This window comes from Lepisosteus platostomus, chromosome 7 (assembly GCF_059453375.1).
Source record: "Lepisosteus platostomus isolate fLepPlt1 chromosome 7, fLepPlt1.hap1, whole genome shotgun sequence".
In the NCBI taxonomy this organism is placed as follows: Eukaryota; Metazoa; Chordata; class Actinopteri; order Semionotiformes; family Lepisosteidae; genus Lepisosteus; species Lepisosteus platostomus.
Genome location: NC_142617.1, coordinates 63,921,494 through 63,944,336, shown reverse-complemented (window position 1 = coordinate 63,944,336; position 22,843 = coordinate 63,921,494). Strand labels below are relative to the sequence as shown.

The 22,843-nt window shown below is 38.5% G+C and overlaps 1 protein-coding gene across 8 annotated transcripts in view; it reads left to right on the top strand.

Moving 5' to 3' along the window:
• Positions 1-4,167: 4,167 nt before the first annotated feature.
• The window catches only part of ap3b2 (adaptor related protein complex 3 subunit beta 2), a 52,381-nt gene continuing 33,705 nt past the window's right edge, over positions 4,168-22,843 (top strand). For 2 of the 8 annotated variants that reach the window (XM_088641759.1, XM_088641761.1), the window contains exon 1: positions 4,169-4,381. In XM_088641759.1, the coding sequence (XP_088497885.1) occupies positions 4,269-4,381 (113 nt within the window). In that variant the 5' untranslated portion in view covers positions 4,169-4,268. Of the gene's footprint in view, positions 4,382-13,859; positions 14,504-22,843 lie in introns of those variants that run through there. The other 6 variants (XM_088641760.1, XM_088641755.1, XM_088641756.1 and 3 more) reach the window with 4 other exon arrangements.

The window sequence follows — 22,843 nt, the reverse complement described above, 5'->3', positions numbered from 1 at the left end:
CATGTCACCAGTTCTACCTCAGGCGGGTGTCTGGGAGACGTATTGGAGGGCAAGGCTTTGAAGTACGCACTGCTTCAGCACATGGTTCATAATGTCCTTCGGTAACATCAGTTCACCTGAATATTAGTAATCCTCAATATCCCCAATATGAAGCACACTCACTCGCATACAAAAAAAGAAAGGGGGGTTGTCTAACCATGGTAGAGTTTAAGGTCTTGAGTTCTTGGAGACACACTAGACACACTTATTTGTTTCTCGTTTAAACACAAAAAATATTTTAAGTTCCTTGTTGAAAGGCAATACGATCTCATTTCAACCCAAAGTATTTTTTCCTCCCTGGCATTAATAAACGTCCATAAGACACACTTATATACATTTTAGAGAAGATCAAATCAATTTGGAACCAGGTTCTAAAAGGATTTTCTTCATTGAGTTAAAACCTGTGGAATCTGTCTAATGAGCAATGGTAGAATATGTGCAAAACATGATGCACTTTCACAAATTTAAAAAGAAGGCAGGTTTTACTGGAAAAAATATCATTTGATTTTTTAATAATCATTTTATATCAAATTGTCTCAATTTGGTGTGGACCATGTTGGTGAGATTGCGGTGATGAGGAAGCAGGTCAGGGCCATGTATATTGGCACTGTCCGAGAATTCAGTCCTATTGGGAAGAGGTGTGGTCTCTGATCCAAGACATATCATTGTATTTAGAAATTACAAAGTCTTGTTCACTTCTGTATCTGGGTAATCTGCCTGATGAGGTTGATGGAGGGGATAAATACTGCTTGAAGTATTTTTGGCAGCGAGCAGGACATCTATAACAGGTAAAAGACTCCAAAGAAATCTCCTAACCAAAGAAAACTATCTTGTTATTGTTTCAGAGATTTATAAGACGGAAAAACTAAGCTATTGGTTGAGACTCCAGAAGGAGTTCTTTGAGAAATATTGGGGAGATTGTTTATTTTTATTACCCAATTGTATGTGCCTTTTTCTCTTCCTTCCTTTCTGCCCTGCACTGCCACTCTCCATCAGACCAGGAAAGAAGGTTAATTAGCAGCGTTTGTACTCAATCATACTTATAGTATTTGATGTTTCGTGATGACTGGCAACTTTTTTTTTCTTGTATGTAATTCTTGTATATCAGAAAAAGGAAAACTAATAAAATACAAGTAAAAGAATGTGGGATCCATATTAATCCCTCACAAGAACCAATGTTGTCCTGAAGCTGTGATTTTTGTTCGCTAATGTAAAATATTCAGATAATAAATTCCCAAAAGTTTTCAGAATACAGAGTTGAATTTGCCCTGCTTATTTACAGTCCTCCCAAGTGTTCGTAAAATGGCACTGATGGTGTTTGGGAAATTGAGGAACATTGTGTGGAGTCTGTATGTTCTCCTCATTCCAAAAGTCCAAAGACACACTGGTAGGGTAATTGTCTTCTGGGAAACTGGCCCTGCTGTGAGTGAGTGTGAGTGTTTGTGTCTGTGTCTGTATGTGCCCTGTGACGGACTGGAGTCCTTTTTGGGATGTAACCTGCCTTGTGCTCATCGTTTGTCTGTATAGGCTCTGGCTCCCTCGCCTGAATTGGACAAAGCCAGTAGAAAATGGATGGGTGAATGTTTCTGTGTGGTTAAAGAGGCTTTGCTAAAACTGTTTCACATTCCATCCAGTTCCATGGAATTTATACAGACCTCCCAGAAACAGTGCTATTTTTATTTCACTGAAAAAAAAAAATGTCAGTGAAAACGCTTCTGGAAAACATTTTTATTAGGCATGCAGGGAATAGACATCTTCACTGGCAAGTGAAATCTTATCTTCACACTTCAAACATTCTTCGGATTCTCACTTTGAGACGTGTTCTGTGACACACTTCTTCGCCGTGGATGCAGCAGGTCTATTTGAAGCTGCCTTGCTGCTTAACTGCTTCCCGTTCAGCAAATGGAGCTGTTTAGCTCTTACAGAGGGAGTACCGCAGTGCACCTGGAAAGGCAGAATTTACTTCTGTTCCAATGCCAAAGAAATGTCTCTTCTGTACTGTTGGAGGAAAGCACGCTGTATCCTTTGATGCACTGTAAAGCAGAATTTAATATTTGTGTCAGTGCTTCAGAATGAGCTTTAATCCTTTACATAAATTTAAGGGAACCAAAACCTTATTATGCACACTGCATGAACTCTTTGGTATTTCCTTATCCCGCCATTCCTAATCAATTAAAGTGGGTTCAACAAAGGACAAAGGACACACATACTGTATATGAATATACTGTATATAGAACACAAAACTATAATTGAGAAAATTATTTCTGGCTGCTGTTATGATCAGTAATTGATTATAACTGCATTTTACAATCACCAGTTTAATAACAAAGGGGTTTTTGTAACTGAACACAAGATACGTGTCCCTATCAGGTCAAGCTGCTTTGAGGATTCACTGTATAATGCTATCTGTGTGATGACTGCAATTAAAGCAGTAACATACTGTACAGCTACCATCTGGTTTCATTATCAATGTTAAAATGAGCATTTCCCAGATGTTTCTACAGCATGTACCGCATTAGTCATGCTTAATTTGTAAAAATTGTATAAGTACAATTTCAACCTCTATTATTGTCCAAAATGGGAACATTGTGAACAAGTAACATTTCGCAACTTACACAACATTTCGCAAAGGTTTCTGTCAATCGCAAGGCAAAGAGAAATATTTCAATGAGGGTTTATTAAGGTTTCTGGAAACAGATTCTAAGTTTCTGTCAAGTTTTGTCAGCTCCTTGACATTTCTTAAATCTAAATTAAGTCTTGATTTTCTTTACAGATGAGATGCGTTTTAATATGTGTGTTTGAATGGTGGGTTATGAATGAAGGGTTCTTTAAAAATCCCCCTTTCCGAAATGAAATATATTGCAATATACCAGAAAAAAATGTGTAGACATAACTTTCAATACAATGTAAAATATATTTATTTCAAATTGTATTTTCTTAGATTATACGTGCAATATACAGTAATTAAAATATATTTTCAATAATATATTTTAACAAGCATATTTCCAATTATTCCACACTATACTGCTCATAACATATGCAATATACTGTGTTGAATCTCAGATATTTTCCTTATCTATGCATTTATCTGGGAAGAGATCACACAGTCTTCCATATGAATCCACTTTTTTAATTCCATGTAATTCATTAATGTTGAATACATCTAATTAGGTGGGTGTGTAGAACATTTAAGACGTTTTATTTGATTTAGAGCCTTAGATCTCTTTATTGCATGTACAGTATCTATGCAAGTTTGTTCAGGAAGATTTTGTGTGGAAATTTCATTTTTCAAAGCAATTTATACAAGATTCCAATCAATTGTTGGACATTTACATTTATTGCAGCATTTTCAGGGAGCGTATCCATAGGTATCTGATGCTTGGATATCCAGTAATGATCCTGGAGAGAACAAATTATTTTCAGAACAAATTCTTTGTTATCAACAAAGCAAATGAATTGTTAATTTGTTTTAAAAAGAATTTGCAAATAACAACTGAATACCCTCCTTCTCTCAATTGTAGTCTCAAGTCTCAACAGAAAAAATACTTTTGACAGGTTCTAAAATTTACATACAGGTAATATACAGTGATTTGCAATCCAGGATGTCATTTGATTATTAAAACTTTATTTAAAACGTTATTTTGATATTACACGGGTCCTTTGACTGGTGAATGGGAACCTTTAAAGCATCAGTCTGCTTGATTTGAAATACAATCAATATTTATGCTTACAACATTCTCGTTGTTCAAACGTCAATGGTTACCAGATCTTTTCCAAGTAATGTTGCAGATAAGATTAAGCTGCATTAAATCATTAAAATACATATAAGTGTGTATTTTATCTGTCCCCCAGCTGGCTGAAGGATACGGTCAGGTTAAAAACGATGACATGCCCTTTAAGAACTTTGCCCTGCACCTTGTTTACGCACGACAGCTCAACGAGAGAAAAGACAGCTGTTTACACAAATACAGTATGTGCACGAAGGTCGATCAAAACAGATTAATGACAGATAAAAAAAAAACGTTTCCTTTTTGCGGTGGTTCAGAAAACAAGGCGTCTCAGCTGAGAACGAAATTGGGGCATCCATATCTTGTCACATGACCGCAGCATCACCGGGGATCGGTACAGTTGATCGCAGCTATAGGAAATCGCTGTTAGTGCGCCTTTAAGAAGAGCCCCGATCTCTGCTTTAAATCTCCATCATTGTATTCCGTACGAAAGCTGTAGCTATGTCTGCCAGCTCTGCCTACAATGATGAAAAGGGGGGTTCCTCTAGCCTCGGGGAACCCGAGTACGGGCACGATCCCGCCAGCGGAGGGATTTTCTCCTCCGATTATAAAAGGTAAAGGCGAAAATCCGCGACTTGCAGCGTTACTGTTATTATTTTATTTTCTGATATGGAAAATCAAGGAAAGCCGGTGGGGGAGGTGCGCGGGGCATGCAATTTCCTGCTAGTGAAGGTGGAGAGCCGGCAGAGACTGCGGGGGTTTGATTGGGCGGGGGTTGCCTCCGAATAAACATTCAATCATTTATTATTACAATTGTTAAGCGGCGGGTATTTAATTGATGGCGCTTTGTTAGTGGAAACTGTCCGGCAATTCGGGGGAAGAAAATGCAGCCCAGTGGGCCAGACCAGTTCTTACAACCACTGCGATTCGATGTTTCATCTTGTGAAGAATATATGCACGCGTCAGTGCACGTACCGTTTGACCCAGAAAATATTGAGAGATTGGGTTTACACATGATACAGCATATGCGGAGACCGGCAATACCTGATAAGTCAGTTTCCCAACCGCCGCGATGAAATAAAGTCCGTGCATAAAACACTGAGCATTGAGCTAAAAAAGCATGGAAGTCAGTACAATCGAGCCTTGTGAAACACATCTCCCTAAAGCTGAGCTCGCCTCTTTGTGGAAAAGAGGTCTCGGCATGCTGCTCGCACGTTTGGGAAGTGTTTTCAGAACTGGCGGCTGGACAGCGCAGTGGTGCTGCAAGCAGACGGAGCTGCGCTAGGACTCTGCCGCGGGGAACCATTGATTGAATAGACGCTGCCCGCTTTAGAAACGTTTGAACACACGCAAATATTGACGTGTTCCGTCAGCGTCCCGAAGCTTGTTTCACTGATAAAGGCGCATGGACACTGTTTTTCAGCCTGTCTCTTCTGAGCTTGAACGATGTGATGTTTTACAAATCGGATTTCGTTTAAATTCTCTCCCCGATTACACATTTAGCAACTCGCTCCACACCTAGAAACTCGCTCTGCAATCTGCCCTTATTGTAGTGTGTTCAGTAAAAGTGCTAGAAATGTCCATTTCGAATAAATGTATCTGTTAAGGCACATTTTAGGAAGGATTATGTACATGAAAAATATTTTTTACAATAGTTATGTGGTTTGTATAGTAAAAAGATATCCTGCATGACATGATTATATTTTAGCATAATAGCAATAAGTGAACCTTATATATACGTGGGAACAAGTAATAGGTGTATTCCATGCTGAAATAACACCTGAAGAAGGCTCCACAGCCAAAACGTTGTGTTTCCTTTCTTCTCTTTTCAGCAGGAATAAACCTTTACTTGTTCCTTTGCAGCCTACGCACGCTGACGCAGCTCTCCACCTGAACTACTTATATATACATAACCCTAATAGGTTAACACATTCCCAAATAACCCAGCATTTTAGGATTCTTGTTATTTTAAATCTTTTAGTTATTGATTGTGAAAGGGCGGAGCGGTGTGGTGGCTACGGATCTGCGCCTGTGGCTGGAAGGTTGCCAGTTCAATCCCGCGGCCGGCAGAGGAATCCTACTTTGTTGGGCCCCTGAGCAAGGCCCTTAACCCCACCTGCTCCAGGGGCTCTGTATGGCTGACCCTGCGCTCTGACCCCCAGCTTCTCTCCCTGTCTGTGTGTCTCGTGGAGAGCAAGTTGGGGTCTGCAAAAAGACAAATTCCTACTGCAATAAATTGTATAGGGCAAAGAAAGTGATCTAAAGATCTAATCTAAATGAAATACAATACACAACATGTAGGACCATACAGGAAAGACTATACCTTAAAATATTAAAGATAACTGATGTACCACTGTCAAATTTGTCAGTATGAAAGTGGTTATATCTACTTGATAAGATACAGTAGACATGTATGTAGATAAATGTAGTGTCAGTACAATAGATGCACCTACTAAAACACTGTAATAATATTGTCATTTTAATACATGACACATTATTTAAATGTTAGTGTTTTTATGTCCTGCTCCTCTACACATTCATCATATTATATTGGAGCATTTCAAGTTATATGAGACCTTATCGGTCTGTGAAGTTCTACGACTGTAGTAAATTCAGTGACTCTCTCATGACCACACATATCCTCCCAGTTGTCAGAACACTGAAAACAAAGAGAACCAAGTACAATGAGTATTCCAGAACTGCCAGGTAACTCGAGATATTTGCATTACAGTTTAGCAGTTCTGTGGCAGAAAATAAATGTAAGAAGGAATAACAGCACTCTAGAATGAGATGCGCTGAGGATATTTCTTGTCAGGTGGCATGGTGCCGCAGTGGATTGCATTGCTGCCCCACAGCACTGGGGCCCTGGGTTTAATTCCTGGAGTGCTGTCTGCATGACATTTGTAAGTTCTCTCCCTGTTTGCATTCCCATTCCAGAAACCTACTGGTAGGTTACTTGGCTTCTGGGCAGATTGGTCCTGTTGTGAGTGTGTGTGTGTCCTGCAATGGACTGGTGTCCCATCCAGGGTGTATCCTGCCTTGCACCTGTTGCTTTCCAGGATAGGCAGCACTCCCCTGTGGCCCCATATTGAGTTTTTCTTAGAAGATGGATAGAGATTTGGTTAAACTCACTCAGCTGTGGCCCAGCCTACCTGACCATAGGAGGCGGGGTCCCCCATTCAGAGTGAGGAGTTGACCAAGAGGTTACTGCAGATATAGAGTGGAGTTGGGGTGCATGAGGCAAAAAGAGTGGGATTTGAATGTGTTATATAGAGCTTTAGAGAAATTAGGTCTGCAATGATGATGATTGAGAAGACATGTAGATGAGAGTGGCTTGGTTGTTCACATGCCACTCTCATGCACATGATCATCAGTGAAGATCTTATATCTCAAAAACACAGAACCAGACAGAGGAGGTTGATTACATTGTGAGGCTGTATCAGAAAGTAGTACATTTTGTACCAAGAAAGCAGATGGATTTGACCAGTTCTAGCTAAAACTGCTAAAACAAAGCTTTATAAATGGTACACCATGCTCCCGAAGGACTCCTCATTCCACCTCGCATTCCAGCCCACTTCCCAATTAGCCCATTTACCCCAGACTATTTAATGCTGCTTCACACTCTCCCCTGTGCTCAGTATGAGGGTTTTCCTGGCTAGAGCTGCTTCCATTTTCGCTGTGACTTACTGCTTGGTTTTTGGTTTCCCGACCCTGGTTTGTTCTCCGACCACGTCTCCTGGTTTTGGTTTTGTTACTTTGGTTATCGTTCTGGTTTCGACTCTCGGCTTCCGGCTTCACTTCTGTTTTTGCACTTTTGCACCGGCTTGTTTACCTATGGCTTTCGGAGCTCAGATTGCTATATCGACTGCGCCTCTGGAGATTACGCCTCATTACTATTTCCTAACACACTGTGCCAGCTGCAAAGCTGTGTGAGACAGCTTCTAGACCCATCCCTTCAGATGAACAAGATATCAGATGCAGTTTCCCAATAGTATATCAATGTAAATGTGAGCCAGAGGGCAAACAGCTGTGTATTGCTCAATATGCCCTTCTAGTATTAAATATCTCAAATAATTCAAAACAGTAGTTACATGTGAATCAAAGCTGTTAATAAGCCAGTTTTCTACAGTCAGGATATGGACATGAAATCTGAACTACATGGTATTCAAATTTGATTTTTGTGTGGCTGAATGTTCACTGCAATACGTTAGTTCAAGTCAGCTTAATAAAATACTGTGTCATGTGTATGATGCAAATGTCAAATTGAACCACTGGCTTTAATTCTTATTTTGACATACCGTACACTGTCATTCTGGAGAGGATTGGTTTGAAATATGGCATAATAAACATATTATAAGTACTGCTAATGGTCTATGAGCAAGTCAAAGTGGAAACAGACTATCTGTACTAGTGCATAACAGAATAGGTATAATATAATGATTTTCATAATAAATCTTTTATGTTACTACTCCATACTGTATATCCCTTTTGGTAGAGAGAAAACGATTGCACATAAAAAGAAAGGAGTCTCTCATATTTTAAAAAGAAAGAGATCACCTCACCAGTTTTGTTTCTGTGCTATTAACCTCAACCACCTGAAGGGCGAATTATCAACACTCTGCTAGTAGGAGGTTTGAGCTTCACCTGAGGTGTTGCTTTCTTATGTGTTTGATTATGGAAATATTATTTATTGACATTTGTTACGGATATCTATATACGGTGAATTTATGTGGTGCTGCTGCAAAGTATTTTTCATAAATTCACTAGTGTATATTTCTACATTTAAAAAAGTTGTGGTTTGCTTTTTTAAATATAAGGAAGAAAAATAACCGACTTCCTTTACTAATAACAATACTTCTGTTATTAGACTAGACGTATCAATAACATTTTTGATCATTTCATTGTATTTAAACATAGGATTGTAATATTGGCTCAATAGAACACTTTGTCTGGAGTTAATGGGTTAATAATTATTGGGACTGTTATTTTTAGAAGCTGCTATAAATGGATTCCTGTGAAAATATTTACAGTATGCATAAAAAATGCATGAAATGTTTTCATTGCACACCCACAGAAAAGACCTTTTGAATTGTTTCAAATTGTTTTTGAAAGTCCTTTTTAAATGCGGGACATTAAATATTCTTAAATATGTACTGTATAAAACAAATGCTGATATAATTTATTAATAACTATCATTTTGTTTTGTTTATTTAACTGATTTAATTAAAATTAAGATTGTTATTTTTGGGATGACAGATATTACATATTTTATAAGTACAGAAGTTCAGGTGGGCAGCTGTGTGAGCATGTGTAGGCTGCAAAGAAGAACACCTGAAGAAGGCTTCACAGCCGAAACGTTGTGTTTTCTCTCTTCTCTTTTCAGCAGGGAATAAACCTGTTACTTGTTCCTATTACATATTCTGTTTCTCTATACAGTGTCAAAGTAAATGTTCATGACTGTCACTTGGCAACTTAATTTCTAACCTCATTTTAGTTTTTGAAGGTGGTTTTGATGCCTGTCACCTGGGATCCTTCCTTTAACTTTAACTTTAGTACTATTTAGCAAGTATGCCTACTGTCTGATTTTGCTTTTGTCTCCCTAACAAATGAAAATAAATTGACAGATCCATATGATAGTGAGTGTTTATCGAGTGTTTCGACAGGCAAGTCAGTTGGTCTCCAGCAGTGCAGTTAGGTTATTGGTCTGCTGGTACAATGAGATGCATTTGCGGTAAAAATCAGTACCAGTGCTCACAGAGCGGCCAATTTCAATTCTGCAGCTCATTTCCAGCACTCAGAAACTTGTGCCGTGCTAATTTACAAAAAATGTCCTGCCAAATTTGAAATACACCCAGAACAAAGGACATGTCATATTCAAAACCATGATGAATAATCAGTTTCATATTGCAGTGTATAATGTTTTTGGCAGATAAATCAGGATATTTCAAGCCCTAGATCTCTTTCTTTGACTAGTCTTTTCCCAGTCTAATGTAGAGTTGTTATGACAGATAAATGCTATACTGCATATCTCAACCCCAAGTATCATTGAAGGCATTATTCCAGGTTCAGAACCCTGCAAGTTTTATATCTAATATGTACATCTTCATCTTCTTCATGTGACTTGGAAATAATGTTTGAAATTAAATATGAATTGGAAAATCCAACACTATAAATCCAGAACCAATTCAAACATAATTCCAAACCTGGCATGGACTTTCCCATGAATAGGCAAGTTTTATTTATTTTGTATTGATGTCATTAATAAGCAGTAATGACACGGGTTGTGGAAATGCATGTGCTTTCAAGACATGCTGCAATGATTCGTATTAATTAGTGACATTGTGGAGATACAGGGTGTCGGCTACCAAGACACGTACAATTCATATTTGCCAACATCATAGTGTTGTTAAATAAAACCAGGTTAACAGTGAGAATACGAGCTGCATATCAACATTTTTATATAATCCATGATGGATTGTTTGCTGTTTTAACATAGCATGTTAATTATTTAGTTGATTATTAAAAATATATCAAAACTTTTTTTCAACATTGTACTTTGTAACTATCATTCATTAAAACAATATTTAAAAACTACAATTATTTGTTTGTAGATTGTGCAGAGGAGTGTTTTATGTGTAGTTATAGATCAAAACATGTAGATTCTTTACAGTTTAAAGTTCATATAGTATCTCCATGTAATTTTGCGTGGCATACTGTACATTTAAAAGGCTGGAACAGAAGGTGGCAGTAGTCTCCTTCACTGAACAAGTGAAATAGGGTAAATTAGAGTAGTACAGCATATAGTTATAATTAATATTTCAGATAACTCTTCAACTTAAAACCAATGAAAATAAGCAATTGCAAAGTATACGAGTTTACTCATTGATGATATTTTAGTGACCGGTTGAGCAAGAAATGGAAGAAATGCTAAAACTGTATGTTACTGTGACACGATTAAATTCCTGACATGTTTTGGTTTTGTCTGTTCTCTGTGATTTCAGAGCTGCTGGACTGATAGCTTTAACATGACACAGTTAACATGGTTAAGCTGTCATTAAAGCAGATTAATCATAACAAATATAATCAGAAGCAGAACTTAGTTGCAATAACAAACCTTTAAATAGGCTGCATTTTATGATTTTAAAAAGTGTTTTTAAGCTTCATTATTTATGGAAAACTAAATAGATTTCACACAATAATTCTTAACAGAGTCTCTTTAATAAAATGACCAATTTATGACAAGCTTGCTTTCTAGTTTGGCTTTGTCTGCTTTAGACTGTTTTGTAAGACTTCCTAGGGCAGTAACCTTTATTTGAATACATTATGAATATACTAGAAAGTGATTTTAAACCATCTCTCAAAATCAGACTCTAGGTGTTTGCTTAATGGTAAGAAACGGCTAAGAGACGAGAAATGGCTGTAACCAGTGGTGTTGTGTTGCCACACAGACAGAAGAGGGCACCCACAATCAGTTATAACAATAAGCAAGCCATAGGTGTCTTCAGAATGCTTGAAACCACAAGTAAATGTACACCAGTGGTTTGTTGCAAGTTATTTTTTTAACCAGAAGAGTCCATGAAATTAAACATTTACATTATTAATCTACTTGCTGACACTTCATTATATCACCAGCTTTGAACATTGGACATTGTAAAAATGTTAGTTTATTTTGTGCTTTTGACTTGGATAGATTGTAAAGAGTTAATCTGAGTCTTGTACGTCTGTATAGTAAATGTATTTTGTTTTGGAGTTTCTAATTTGACAGTAAGAAGAGAAATAAACCTGATCTCTGGCTGCAAAATCATCACTGAGGAGGAGATTGAAAAGAAGGGGAACACGATATGATTAGAAAATAAATCATGGTCATAAGAACCTAAATACGTTGCTAAAATTTGAGAGTAAGATCTGTGTTCGATCAGTTTCTTACCAGTTGGTCGCTTTTTATGTTGTCTTAAATTGGTGAGTTAAACAGTGCAGCTTCCTTGACCTACCAGTGCTTTTACACAGTTTCCTTGGAAACCTGTCTTTACAGACAAAGGGAGAATCACCATATAATGTAGGTATAGGGAATGTAAAGTAAAATACAGAGGATATCTATTAAGCATCTATATTTCATCCAAGAGGGACTGGATTTCCAATAGCCTGGCTTCAAAAATATACTCTGATCCATTAATCTGTATTTTTCCCTCAAAAGTATTGAATGGCAAATTAAAAATCACTGATTTTTTTCTCATTTTATATGGGATATACAGTATGAATATACAGTATATCTCACATGTAATGAAATGTGAATAATATCGGTTACAGTTTTTAACTGCTCTTAGCACTTTTCGGTTAAAATGCTAGTTACAAATATAGCTCTAATGTTGCTTTTTAAATTATTATTAAGTTAAATACTACAATACTGCACATACTGTATCTACTGCAACAGTTGTCAATCTGAAGTGTCAACATTCCAGCAAGATGTGTTATTAAGTATTTTGTTAAAAGTAAAAGTATTAAATTAAAAGTAAGTGTATGATTTGATACAAGTACCCATTTTGCTTAATCTTAATTCAAGTGTGTATTTCTAAAAAATTGTGAAATAGGTGTTTCTGTCACAAATAAATTTGTCAGAACCAGTGAGATATGCTGGATCTGGAACTGGTTTGTTTAAGTGTTTCTTGTAGTGTAGCTTGGTTAACAAGCCTGAATACAGAGCTGCACTTAAACATTGGTAAAAGTCTAAATGCTTTAGGGCTAGTGGTTTGAAATACATTGTTTTTGCAAAATAGTGAGCAAGTGCCTGGATTATTGGTTTGGAACCACCAAGTGTCTGTGTTATCAAATCTCCTGAGACACCAAGCTAGAGCTGTTATCATTTTTTGGCAGACTCATTCTACAATGATAGTGTTTTCGTGTGTATAAGCAAGATTAGCACTTTTCTTTTTCAAGTGGGCGGTTTCTCTAAATTCTGAATGAAAACTTAGGTTTGGTATGGTATACAGTATGACAGTACTTTAGGTTCTCCATCTGTTTGTTTTCTGCTGCTTTCAGTTGCACGTAAGTGTGAATAGAAACTATGCTTGAAGCTTAGCGTTTGTACTGTTGATAACTGTATGACATAGTTCCAGGCACCCCTGTGAGAAATGTTTAAGTGAGCTGAATAAACAAGGGGGCTGATGTTTGTTCTGGCAAATTAAAACAAATATCAGCAGGATACTGTAACCAAAATCTAAGAGATAAATGAGACACTAGGCAGTGTTTAAAAGACTGTGGACGTCAAATATTCTGCCATTTAGATTGTAATGCAGAGTGGGAAAGGCATTGTTTTGACCAGAGGTTTGACCCAGAAGACAATAAGAGTCCATTAATCCTACTTACTCTTGTGTCCCTAATTTCTGTTTCAAATTTTAGTTTAAATACGACTATAGCAAAATGAATGTGTGGAAATGGTCTAAGTTTGCAATTACATTGACTATGTGCAGTACAAGAGACATAAAGCTCTCTTTAAGTAGCCCAGCAGCCCCCTAACTAACAGAGTGAGAATAGCGTGCATAATTGAGTCAATGTCCCCTTGTGTCACACATTTAAAATCGAAAAGCACCCTCAGGCAGTACTGGAGTTCAGAAGGTCAAGAGCAGGGAGCTTGAAGCATGCAATAGTCAGTCAATGAGCTGGTCTTACCTCAAAGCACTATAACCCAATTAAGCCTGCCAGGGCTGAATGGCTCTGTGTTATCCAGGGTCTGCTCTTTGCTGCTCTCATTGAAATCTGATGGTTTGCCAGTACAGCAGCTCAGATCTGAAAAAACTGCTCATCTCTACCTGCTCGTGAGGATATCAGAGCAGCCTATGTGGTGTAAGGTTTCCTCAGGCAGGTGTTGCATGTCAGTGGACAGCTGGAAGAGACGATAGCTTTGTTCTTGGAAAGGGGGAGAGTGTCAGGGTACCACCGCTACAGCACTGGCCTGAAAGCTGAGTCATATCAGGCAAACTGCAGGGAGCGAGAGAGAGAATCGAGAGAGAGAGAGAAACGGGGAGGGGAGGGGGAGTGCGAACGTGGCTGAGGGAGTGGGCTGTGCCGTCTTCACACAATAAAGACAAGCATTAGAAGCTGAGCTGTCAGCCTTGAGCAGGGTGAAACCAAGGCAGATGGAGCGAGCTCCCCAGAGAGGAAAAGGAGAAGAGACTGAGAGGACAGGGTGTGTGCAGAGAGGAGACTGACGTCGCCACGCTTTGCTTCCGCACAACCAATCAACACTCAGAATTCAAATTATAGCCATTGGCTTGTCATTTCTTTCCATCAGGCTGTTGGGCTCTGAAGAAACCTTCCTCTTCCAAGTGGATATCTGTGTCTTTCTTTTCCTTTCCTCACATATGGAATTGCTTTGTATCCCTGCTGGATTCTGAGTGTCTGTGCTGTGCAATTGGGAGGATATTGGTGGGTTTTCCGTTTTGCCTCGTGCTAGCCACTGGTTTGGATATTTTTTGGGTGGTAATATTGACTCAAGTGGGTTACAGGATGAAGCCTATGCAGAGGTTGTTGCAGCTGCCAGTGAATGCGGTGAACTTGGTCAAAACCGCTCAAACACAGGAAGAGGCCAAGAGCCCAGTTTTGACACCAGACAGTGGACAGCAAACATGGTACAATGCGGTGCAACCAGACGAGCTGCGACTCCTGAAGTCCTCCGGAGAGCAGGAAGACCGAGGACCAGAAGAGACCACAACAAACAGCGCCCAGACACAGCCTCTGCGGTAGGGCATACACCACCCGGTTAGCCTGTAACAGCCGAGAAACAGATTTCTGAAGGAAGTCAAGAAACATGGCAAATTGTTTCCTACGTGTGGGTCTACAATAGCTGGTTTGATTTGTCCTTGGTACAATATAGAGTAGTAGGCATATTTTACTCTTTTTATAGGATGAAATTAAAGTATGAAGAAAACTTTAGACTCATTTCTCTTTTGATTGATTTATAATTTCTAAAAGACGTCCTCAATTGATTTAAGTGGTTGTATTAATTTTGATGGTTTTCCTCTTGTTTTTATGTTCACTGGTTCTTTACGTAATCAATAATGACTTATAAGTGTTTTATGTGCTGTGCCATTTCAAAGTGTCTAGACCCTAACTAAATGTTAGAGTTAGACACTGCCAAATGTCCACGATCATCATCCTGATAAAGGGCTTCTTATCCTATTGGATTCAAAAAATCTTTTTGATTTGTACAGTATTTAGAAGAACTCAGAAACTTTAAACCTGGAAAATATGAAAATACACTTAGAAAATGAAAGTTATATTACAGGTTGCAGACATTACATGAATTAGGGATATTAGGTTAGAGTTTGTTTTTCTAAATGTATATTCTCCTAACTTAAAGCCCTCTGTTCCAGTGCAAAGGTTTTATTCCAAATTTCTCAACAGAAAAACGATGCCCCGTTTCTGTTTAACTTCAATGTCTGTATTGTAAGAGCAAAGGTCTTTACCTTTGCTTACAAAGGTCTTTACTAAGCTTATGTAAAGCTTTTAAAGTTGAAATTGAAAGTATGCATTTAACCCAGGCTGGCAAAGAAATAAAGTTGACAAAGTTAGTTTACTTAATATGTCTTAGTCTGGATACAAGATAAACAGCATGCTCACACACTGAATTAATGTGCTGTATTTCGAAATATCACCAATATTGTAACATTTTCACATGATTACCTGATAATAATTTTATGCTTATTTATGCTTATAAACTGCCAGTTTTTCAAAACTGAAGGCAAAGAAGACCTTAAAATGAATGGGGTGGAAGAGGGAGGAGATTGAAAGAATTCAGTGATCTGTTTCATTCAGACAGAAGGGACCAAAGTTTGCAGCTGTAAATGAGCTCAGCCAATGAAAGGGCAGAACTACAAGTACGTGGGTCAGTGTGACCTACAGTAAATTATGATAACCCTGTAAGACTGGTGCCGGGGAGCTTACTTGATCGTAGGTTACAGAGTGCTTCCCAAGCTGGAGGTGTAAAAAACAAGTGTAGCACAAGTTTAATAATAAACTTTATTTTATATAGCCCCTTTAAAGGTGGCTTCTCAAAGCGCTTTACAGGATGACAATAACAATAAATAAGAAGAATACAACAATAAATAAGGAGAATACTCAAGATAAGACACAATTACAATATATAGAGGAGACCGTGGATGGTGGTACTAAGAAGAGCAGAGGGGTGAAGAATGGAACCAGTTAAGTAAAGGCTTTTCTGAAGAAGAGGGTTTTGAGTCTGGATTTGAAGGAGTTTAGAGAAGGTGACTCTCTGATATCCTTGGGCAAAGAGTTCCAGAGCTTGGGGGCATAACAGGAGAAGGGCCTGTCATCCATACAATGTAGACGGGCTTGGGGGACAGTAAGGAGGACAGAGTTAGAAGAGCGGAGGTTACGAGGTGGGGAGTAGGGCGATAATAGTTCAGACAGGTACTGAGGTGCCAAGCCATGCAGAGCCTTATAGGTGAACATGAGGATTTTAAAGTCTACACGGAATTTGACCGGAAGCCAGTGCAGGGACTCCAGGACAGGAGTGATGTGAACACTTGCACTAGACCTGGTCAGGATTCTGGCTGATAAATTTTGGACATACTGCAGTTTGTTCAGAGTAGATTTTGATACCCCTGCGAGTAGAGCATTACAGTAGTCAATTCGAGAGAATACAAATGTGAATACAAATTGAACACAGTGAAGGGAAATGCTTCCTTTTGAGAGGGCCATACAAAGACAGAAATGTGTGTGATCCTATCCTAAATCTCTCTTGTGGAAGAATAGACACTACCGAGTTTTTTTCTCACCCTGGTGTTTGTTAGTTACCCTGTGGTATAGAAATCTAGGTGGGATTTTAGCCGTTTATTTTTCCTACATCTGCACCTACATCATAGCATTAGCACAAGGTCACATGCGTTCTTTGTGTTTACCTGTGCGTATTGCTGGAGAAAGGCAATGCCTTGTGTTTGGCTGAGTATGAGAACGGGAATAAAGCCCGCCAAAACATTTTTCTGATCTTTTAATTCTATTAAGAGTCCAAAAAGTCAAGAATATTGTGAGATGTGCACCAGTGGAAATAGTATTTGAAGCAAGGTGAGTTCTGGTTATTTATAAGCCTTCTTTTGGGATCAATCTATGCATTAGACTGCTTTATGTATTTTTTTCTCAGATTCGCAGATGGGAGAATGCACTCATGCAGAGCTGTTTTGATGTGTTGTTAAAAGCAGTTTATATTTGAACCTCGTTTTTTCACAAGTTGTGTATTAAATAACATAATCACACATAAAGAAAAAATGCCTAGTCTGATACTTAATGGCACAAGAGGTCGATGAAAAAAAGTGAGGTCTCTATATCTATGTCATCAGTTTCCCTGCTATCCTGAACTGAAATACAGATGTGCGCACATTATCTACTGTATGCTGCCAACACTAAGAAGTAAGTGTTTTGCAAAATTGAGCATTAAAAACACTGACACACTTTACAAATGGATGACCAGGTTTTTTGTACTAATTTCATGGTTTATCGTTTGAATTCAAAAATGTTCATCCACTGAACCAATTACCAGTGCTCCAGTAATCCTGATTTTCCACCTCGTCATTCCACAGTTTATTTGCTGTCTGCAGTTCCCAAACTCAGTCCACACCAGTCTCCATGGGATTTTTTTCAAAAGTTTTTGCATTTTTGTTCACAGTTTGCTATGAAACACTTTGCCTCCCAAAGACAGTGGAATAGTAAAGCCATCAGAGAACGCTGGAGAAAGGCAATGTCTTGTGTTTGGCTGAGTATGAGAATGGGAAATAATCCCACCAAAACATTCTTCTGATCTTTTAATTCTATTAAGAGTCTACAAAGTCAAGAATATTGTGAGATGTGCACCAGTGGAAATAGTATTTGAAGCAAGGTGAGTTCTGGTTATTTATAAGCCGTCTTTTGGGATCAATCTAGAGAACGCGTGACACTTCTGTGCAGGCTAAGGCACAAGCAGATGTGAAGCCATAAAGAGTTACACTGAGTTTGTTCATGTTGTGTCAACCGTTTCTCCAGCGTGACTTTCCTGTTGTCCTATTAAGGTAAATGGGTAAGTTAAATAACTACTGTATGGCTCCTGTAGATCGTTGATTAGGTCCTGCTGAAATCATGAATGGAAGGCATGAGTGCATAAACATTGGGAGAACCTGTGATTCAGTCAGTCTTTTTTTTCTGTCCACTAAGCATATTACAGATGAGATATCATCCCATCATAACCAAGACAGCGTAGAACTGTGCTGGATCTGCAAGACCTGGTCTTCTACTGTTTTCTGCTGTCTAGGGAGTGGTGCTGTTTACACTCTGAGCCCACAAGCAGCCATTATTGAATCCCAGCATGGACAGAGCAGAGCAACATGCGGATAACATTGTTATTTCTCTACTAGGTTATGCCCACGTTGGGTTTGAGATCTTTTTTTCTAGCAATCATGTAACCCATCTCAAGATCTGATGATCTGATGTTTTTGTGTCTCATGATCTTATCTAATTTCTAAATGCTTATTTCAGTACAGGACTGCTTATGTAATTCTGAACGCTATCACTGGACATGAAAATCACCATGACTACTCTTATAACTAGTCAGCATTGAGATATACTGTGGTCCAGCATGTTCACAATGAGTGGGTCGTTATACAAGCTTCAGCTGTAGCTTTCAAGCCTCTCGGGTTCTCCTGACTAAGCATGTTATAAGCATTTCATTGGGCAGAATGTTCTCTGATCTCTAGGTGTCAGTTCTTACTTGGTGCCTCAATCTCTTGTGAGGTCTCCATGATGCTATTGCCCTTCGCTAGCATGCTAGCATGAATTGTGACTTATTTGCTGCACAAAATTTGAACAGGTTAGATTTGTATTGTACTATTATTATATAATTTGTTACACTGTGGCTGTGTTGTGTGTGTTAAGCTGTTGTTGCACTGCAATTTCCCTCAGGGGATCAATAAAGTATCTATCATCTATCTATCTATTTGCTCTGAATTGCCTCACCTCATCACTGTCCTGTCTCCTGATATTTAGCGTTTTAATGTAGCAGTGCGCTTGTGTTATGTAATAGTAGAATAATAGAAGCTGCGGTAGTTTTTCAAATGCCCGTGGAGGGATTTTAAATTGGACTAAAATGGCTTTTAACAATAAAAAAAGTACACAAGATAATGGATTGAATACATTCAGACTATGTAAAATAACACTTTGGAGAATGATTAGGAAATAGATATTTCCAAATAATTCAAATATATTGTGTTTCTGATGTAGGTTTGTTTTATTAGTAATATTAGTGATTATGCTGCACCTGTTGCTTAAAACACAGAACACTAACTTTTTTTTGCCATTTTGCATCTTGTAACTCTGTGCTGGTGGAGGTAATAATTGAAATACTGTAGGTGGATCAATAGACAGATGGTCTGGCAAGGTTCACCAGGCAGGTTTATTTACCACAGCAGGACAGGAAGATTAAATCTTCCAGCTGTGACCCAGAACCCTGGCTGACAGAGGCCACCTGATTGTTATTTGTTGTCAGAAAAATTCTAAAATGACACAAAGCTGTGTTCATTTAAATTGGTCCCCTTCCACGCCGAAGAGGATGCAGGAATGTTACTGTGTACGGCTGGTTGCTGGGGCAACTACTGTATATCGCCTATGGCAGAATATCAGAGGGAGCTGCGACTTCATTATTATTAGAACAGAATAGTGCGTGGAGAAGTCACATTGTGCTGTTGTACTCCTGAGAAGGGTGTCAGTTAATTGTGCAACACCCTGCCCTTCTCTCATTGGTCCACACCCTTCACTGTATTCCTAATTTCATTTAAACCATCATTAATGCTTCAGTGTCCGTGTTTTAATGTGCTCATGCACTTATAGTCAGGAAACGTAGGGGGAGGGTGGGCTTTAACAGGAATTATGAAGAATGATTTCTTCCTGAACAATGACTGTACTTTCATACTGTAGGTGAGTGTAGTGCTTTCCCTTTATTCAGTTTTGTTATTTGTTAATGTTTAAAGCATTGTTTTTATGTCGAACATAAGGTCTTTTCTCTTTGCTCTCCATGTGTATGCAAAGTACTAAACGCTGCCTTCCACTTTGAATTCTAGACATTATTGCTTCATATAACTAGTAGAAAGCATCCAGCTTCAGTCCCCTGCATGGTGCTGAAGTAAAAAAAGAAAGCGTACAGTAACACATACATACCCTTATTCCTTCTGCTCTACTTTGGGTAGAACAGTTAAGGTATCGGCCCCTGTACCAGGTACTAAGGCATAATATTTCAAGAAGGTAGGATCTGCCTGCATTCTGACATCCTTGTGTTAGTTTTGGTAATCCTGCTGATGTTTCTGCACGCCACAGAGAGCTGGTAACTGTAAGCACAGGCCTGATTACATATTATTCCTAAGTCTTTCGGGGCTGACAAAGTCTTTTGGAGACAGAAAAAGCATCCTCATTCAGGTTGCTCTTTATGTGAAATGTGGTCGGTGGGTGAAAGTGTAGAGCAAGGAAACTCCGTTGCTGTTGTCCTCTTCTCCCGGTCTTTCTCCTTCTGTTTTGTACGAATACATGGCAGTAAACTTCCTTAGTCAACTGTTCCCGATGATTCACTTCCCCTTGGCCGCAGTGGTGGGGTTCCCAGTTTCTTCAAGCACAATGTTTGATTCCTTTTCTTCCCAAAACTGACCTGACTGTTTTGTTGTTGGCAAAATACTGTATATATAAGCTGCTCATCTTAATGCTGATTGATTCCAGGAATTCTTAAATGACCTGCAGTTGTAGTTAAGTGTTAGAGTTCCCCTCACAACTGTTCAGGGTACCGTGACTCAACCATTAGCTTCATTTAATTATCATCTGAAATAGCCAACAAGAAGCAGTATTGATCTTCTTTATTTTTAATCAGCACAAATCTATACCACTCACAACATAATATTTGCAGGCTCATTGAGTGTTATAGTGTATCTGCAGTGTTCTCAAGACTGCACTTTATACAGAGTGCTTGTGGAATTCTGGTGCTATATATGTGCAAGCAAAATGCACTTAGATGTAATTGTGGGTTGTGAGAATAGGCTGTCTTTTATTCAATGAGGAATTTGGCTTTATAATGCAACATTTTGTTCTTAATGCAAACTTAAATTATATGTTTTACACTAATGGTTGTCATACAAATTATATAGTGTGCTTTATATATTTAATAAATAAATATATTTCTTTAAAAGTTTTATTTCTTTTGAGGCTCTTAGCCAGGGTAGGCAAGTGTTAGCTGTTCTGATTTTGTTTTTCAATAAATCTTAAGAATTTGTAATACTGAAAAGACCTATAGCTATAGAATTGTAACACTGGCACATTTGCACTTAACATACTGTAACAACATCACTTTATTGGCCCTATACAATTTCTTACATTAGGAATTCATCTTTTCACATACCCCAGGTTGCTCTCCATGAGACACAGACAGAGAGAGAAGCTTGGGATCACAGCGCAGGGTCAGCCATTTATACGGCACCCCTGGAGCAGTTGGGGTGAAGGGCCTTGCTCAGGGGCCCAATGGAGTAGGATTCCTCTGCAAGCTGTGGGATTTGAACCAGCAACCTTCCAGCCACAGGCACAGATCCTTAGCCACATAATTTGTCAGATCTCATCTTCTTGAATGTAAACTTACACCCACACATGTATTAGTCAGTTTGAATCGCAGTAATTGTTGGTGAAAGAAGTGAACTTATTTTATATGCAAATGCCATTAATAGCTTAATCATGTTTTTCAATGGTCTTCTTGCGAAATAAAATGTTTGCCCAGGAAAAATACATAACACGGGGTACTTTTTGAACTGTTTGTGCCAATGTGAGCAGGCATGGTCAAAAACTGTATCGCATGCCTGAAAGCTGTGATGCAAAACATACCTAGATATTTAGTAAGCAAACCATGCCAGTGTAGTGAAGTGGGTGGGATGCATTTATCCATTGTGAATATTAGAGAGTGGACCAAGAGTGTCATGGAGGGATGTCTTCACATTTCTTAGGAACACAAATCTAAACAAGATTCAAACCAGTTTTGATCCTCAATGAAGAACCAAACCAAACCTGATACCAGCTGACATTTTAAATGACCTTTTTTAAGGGTAGCTTTATCTATTTACATGATAAATGTTTGAATTTTGTCATGGCCTAAACTTCGATATCACACATTCAAAGTGTGTGGGCACTGCTGTAGCTTACTGACAACAATTTGTATATGTGTGTAATTGAAACCACCAGACAATTGCAGTGGTATCTCTTATACACGTTACAGTCGACATTTTCATTACAGGGAAGCGAAATGCCCTTTCACTATATTAGCTGTTGGATTTTGTTGTCCAGAGCATTCGATACAATCGTGTTCCTGCAGAATCATTTCTCTCACTGTGACTGCCCTCATCACCGGTATCACCTCACAGCTGGCAAACCATTACAAATTGCCAGGAGCTAGAGGTATATTTTGTGGGTGATGAGCAACCTGAGAGTCATCTGTGGATTTGTCCTGAAGCAGAATAATCTGGAATTCCATTGGCATTTATTAGTTCTGGCTGAAAGAGAATCTCACTAATGGCCCCATGTTGTCATTGATTAGCAGGCTGTTTAAATAAAGAGACACAGTTTTTGAATCATTGGCCATTTCCATAGCAACGTGCCTTTTTCTGTAACAGGGGAGAGATGATGTGGTCCATTTCAGTTAGCAGTACAGGAACATTTTTTTAACCAGAGCCTAGTCATGCTTAAGTAAACACATCATAGAAACATTGTGTCATCAAAGGCTCTTGATATCAGGTTTAGTGAAGCACGAAATGTTCTGTGTTTTAAACAGAAGATTGGAACAGTCTAAAACATAGAAATTTAAAGAAAATTAACACAGCCCTTAACTTTATATACTGTATGTACTTTAGTGAAGGTTTGTGCCTTTTTATTCTTTTTCTGCAATGTACGAAACAGTTGAATAATATATTAAACTCTAAACACTAAAATCATCGACTGAGTACTTGAAAGAATATGCACGAATCAGGATAAACTCCATATACTGTGTGGTATTAGAATGTGTTTACTGAGAATAACAG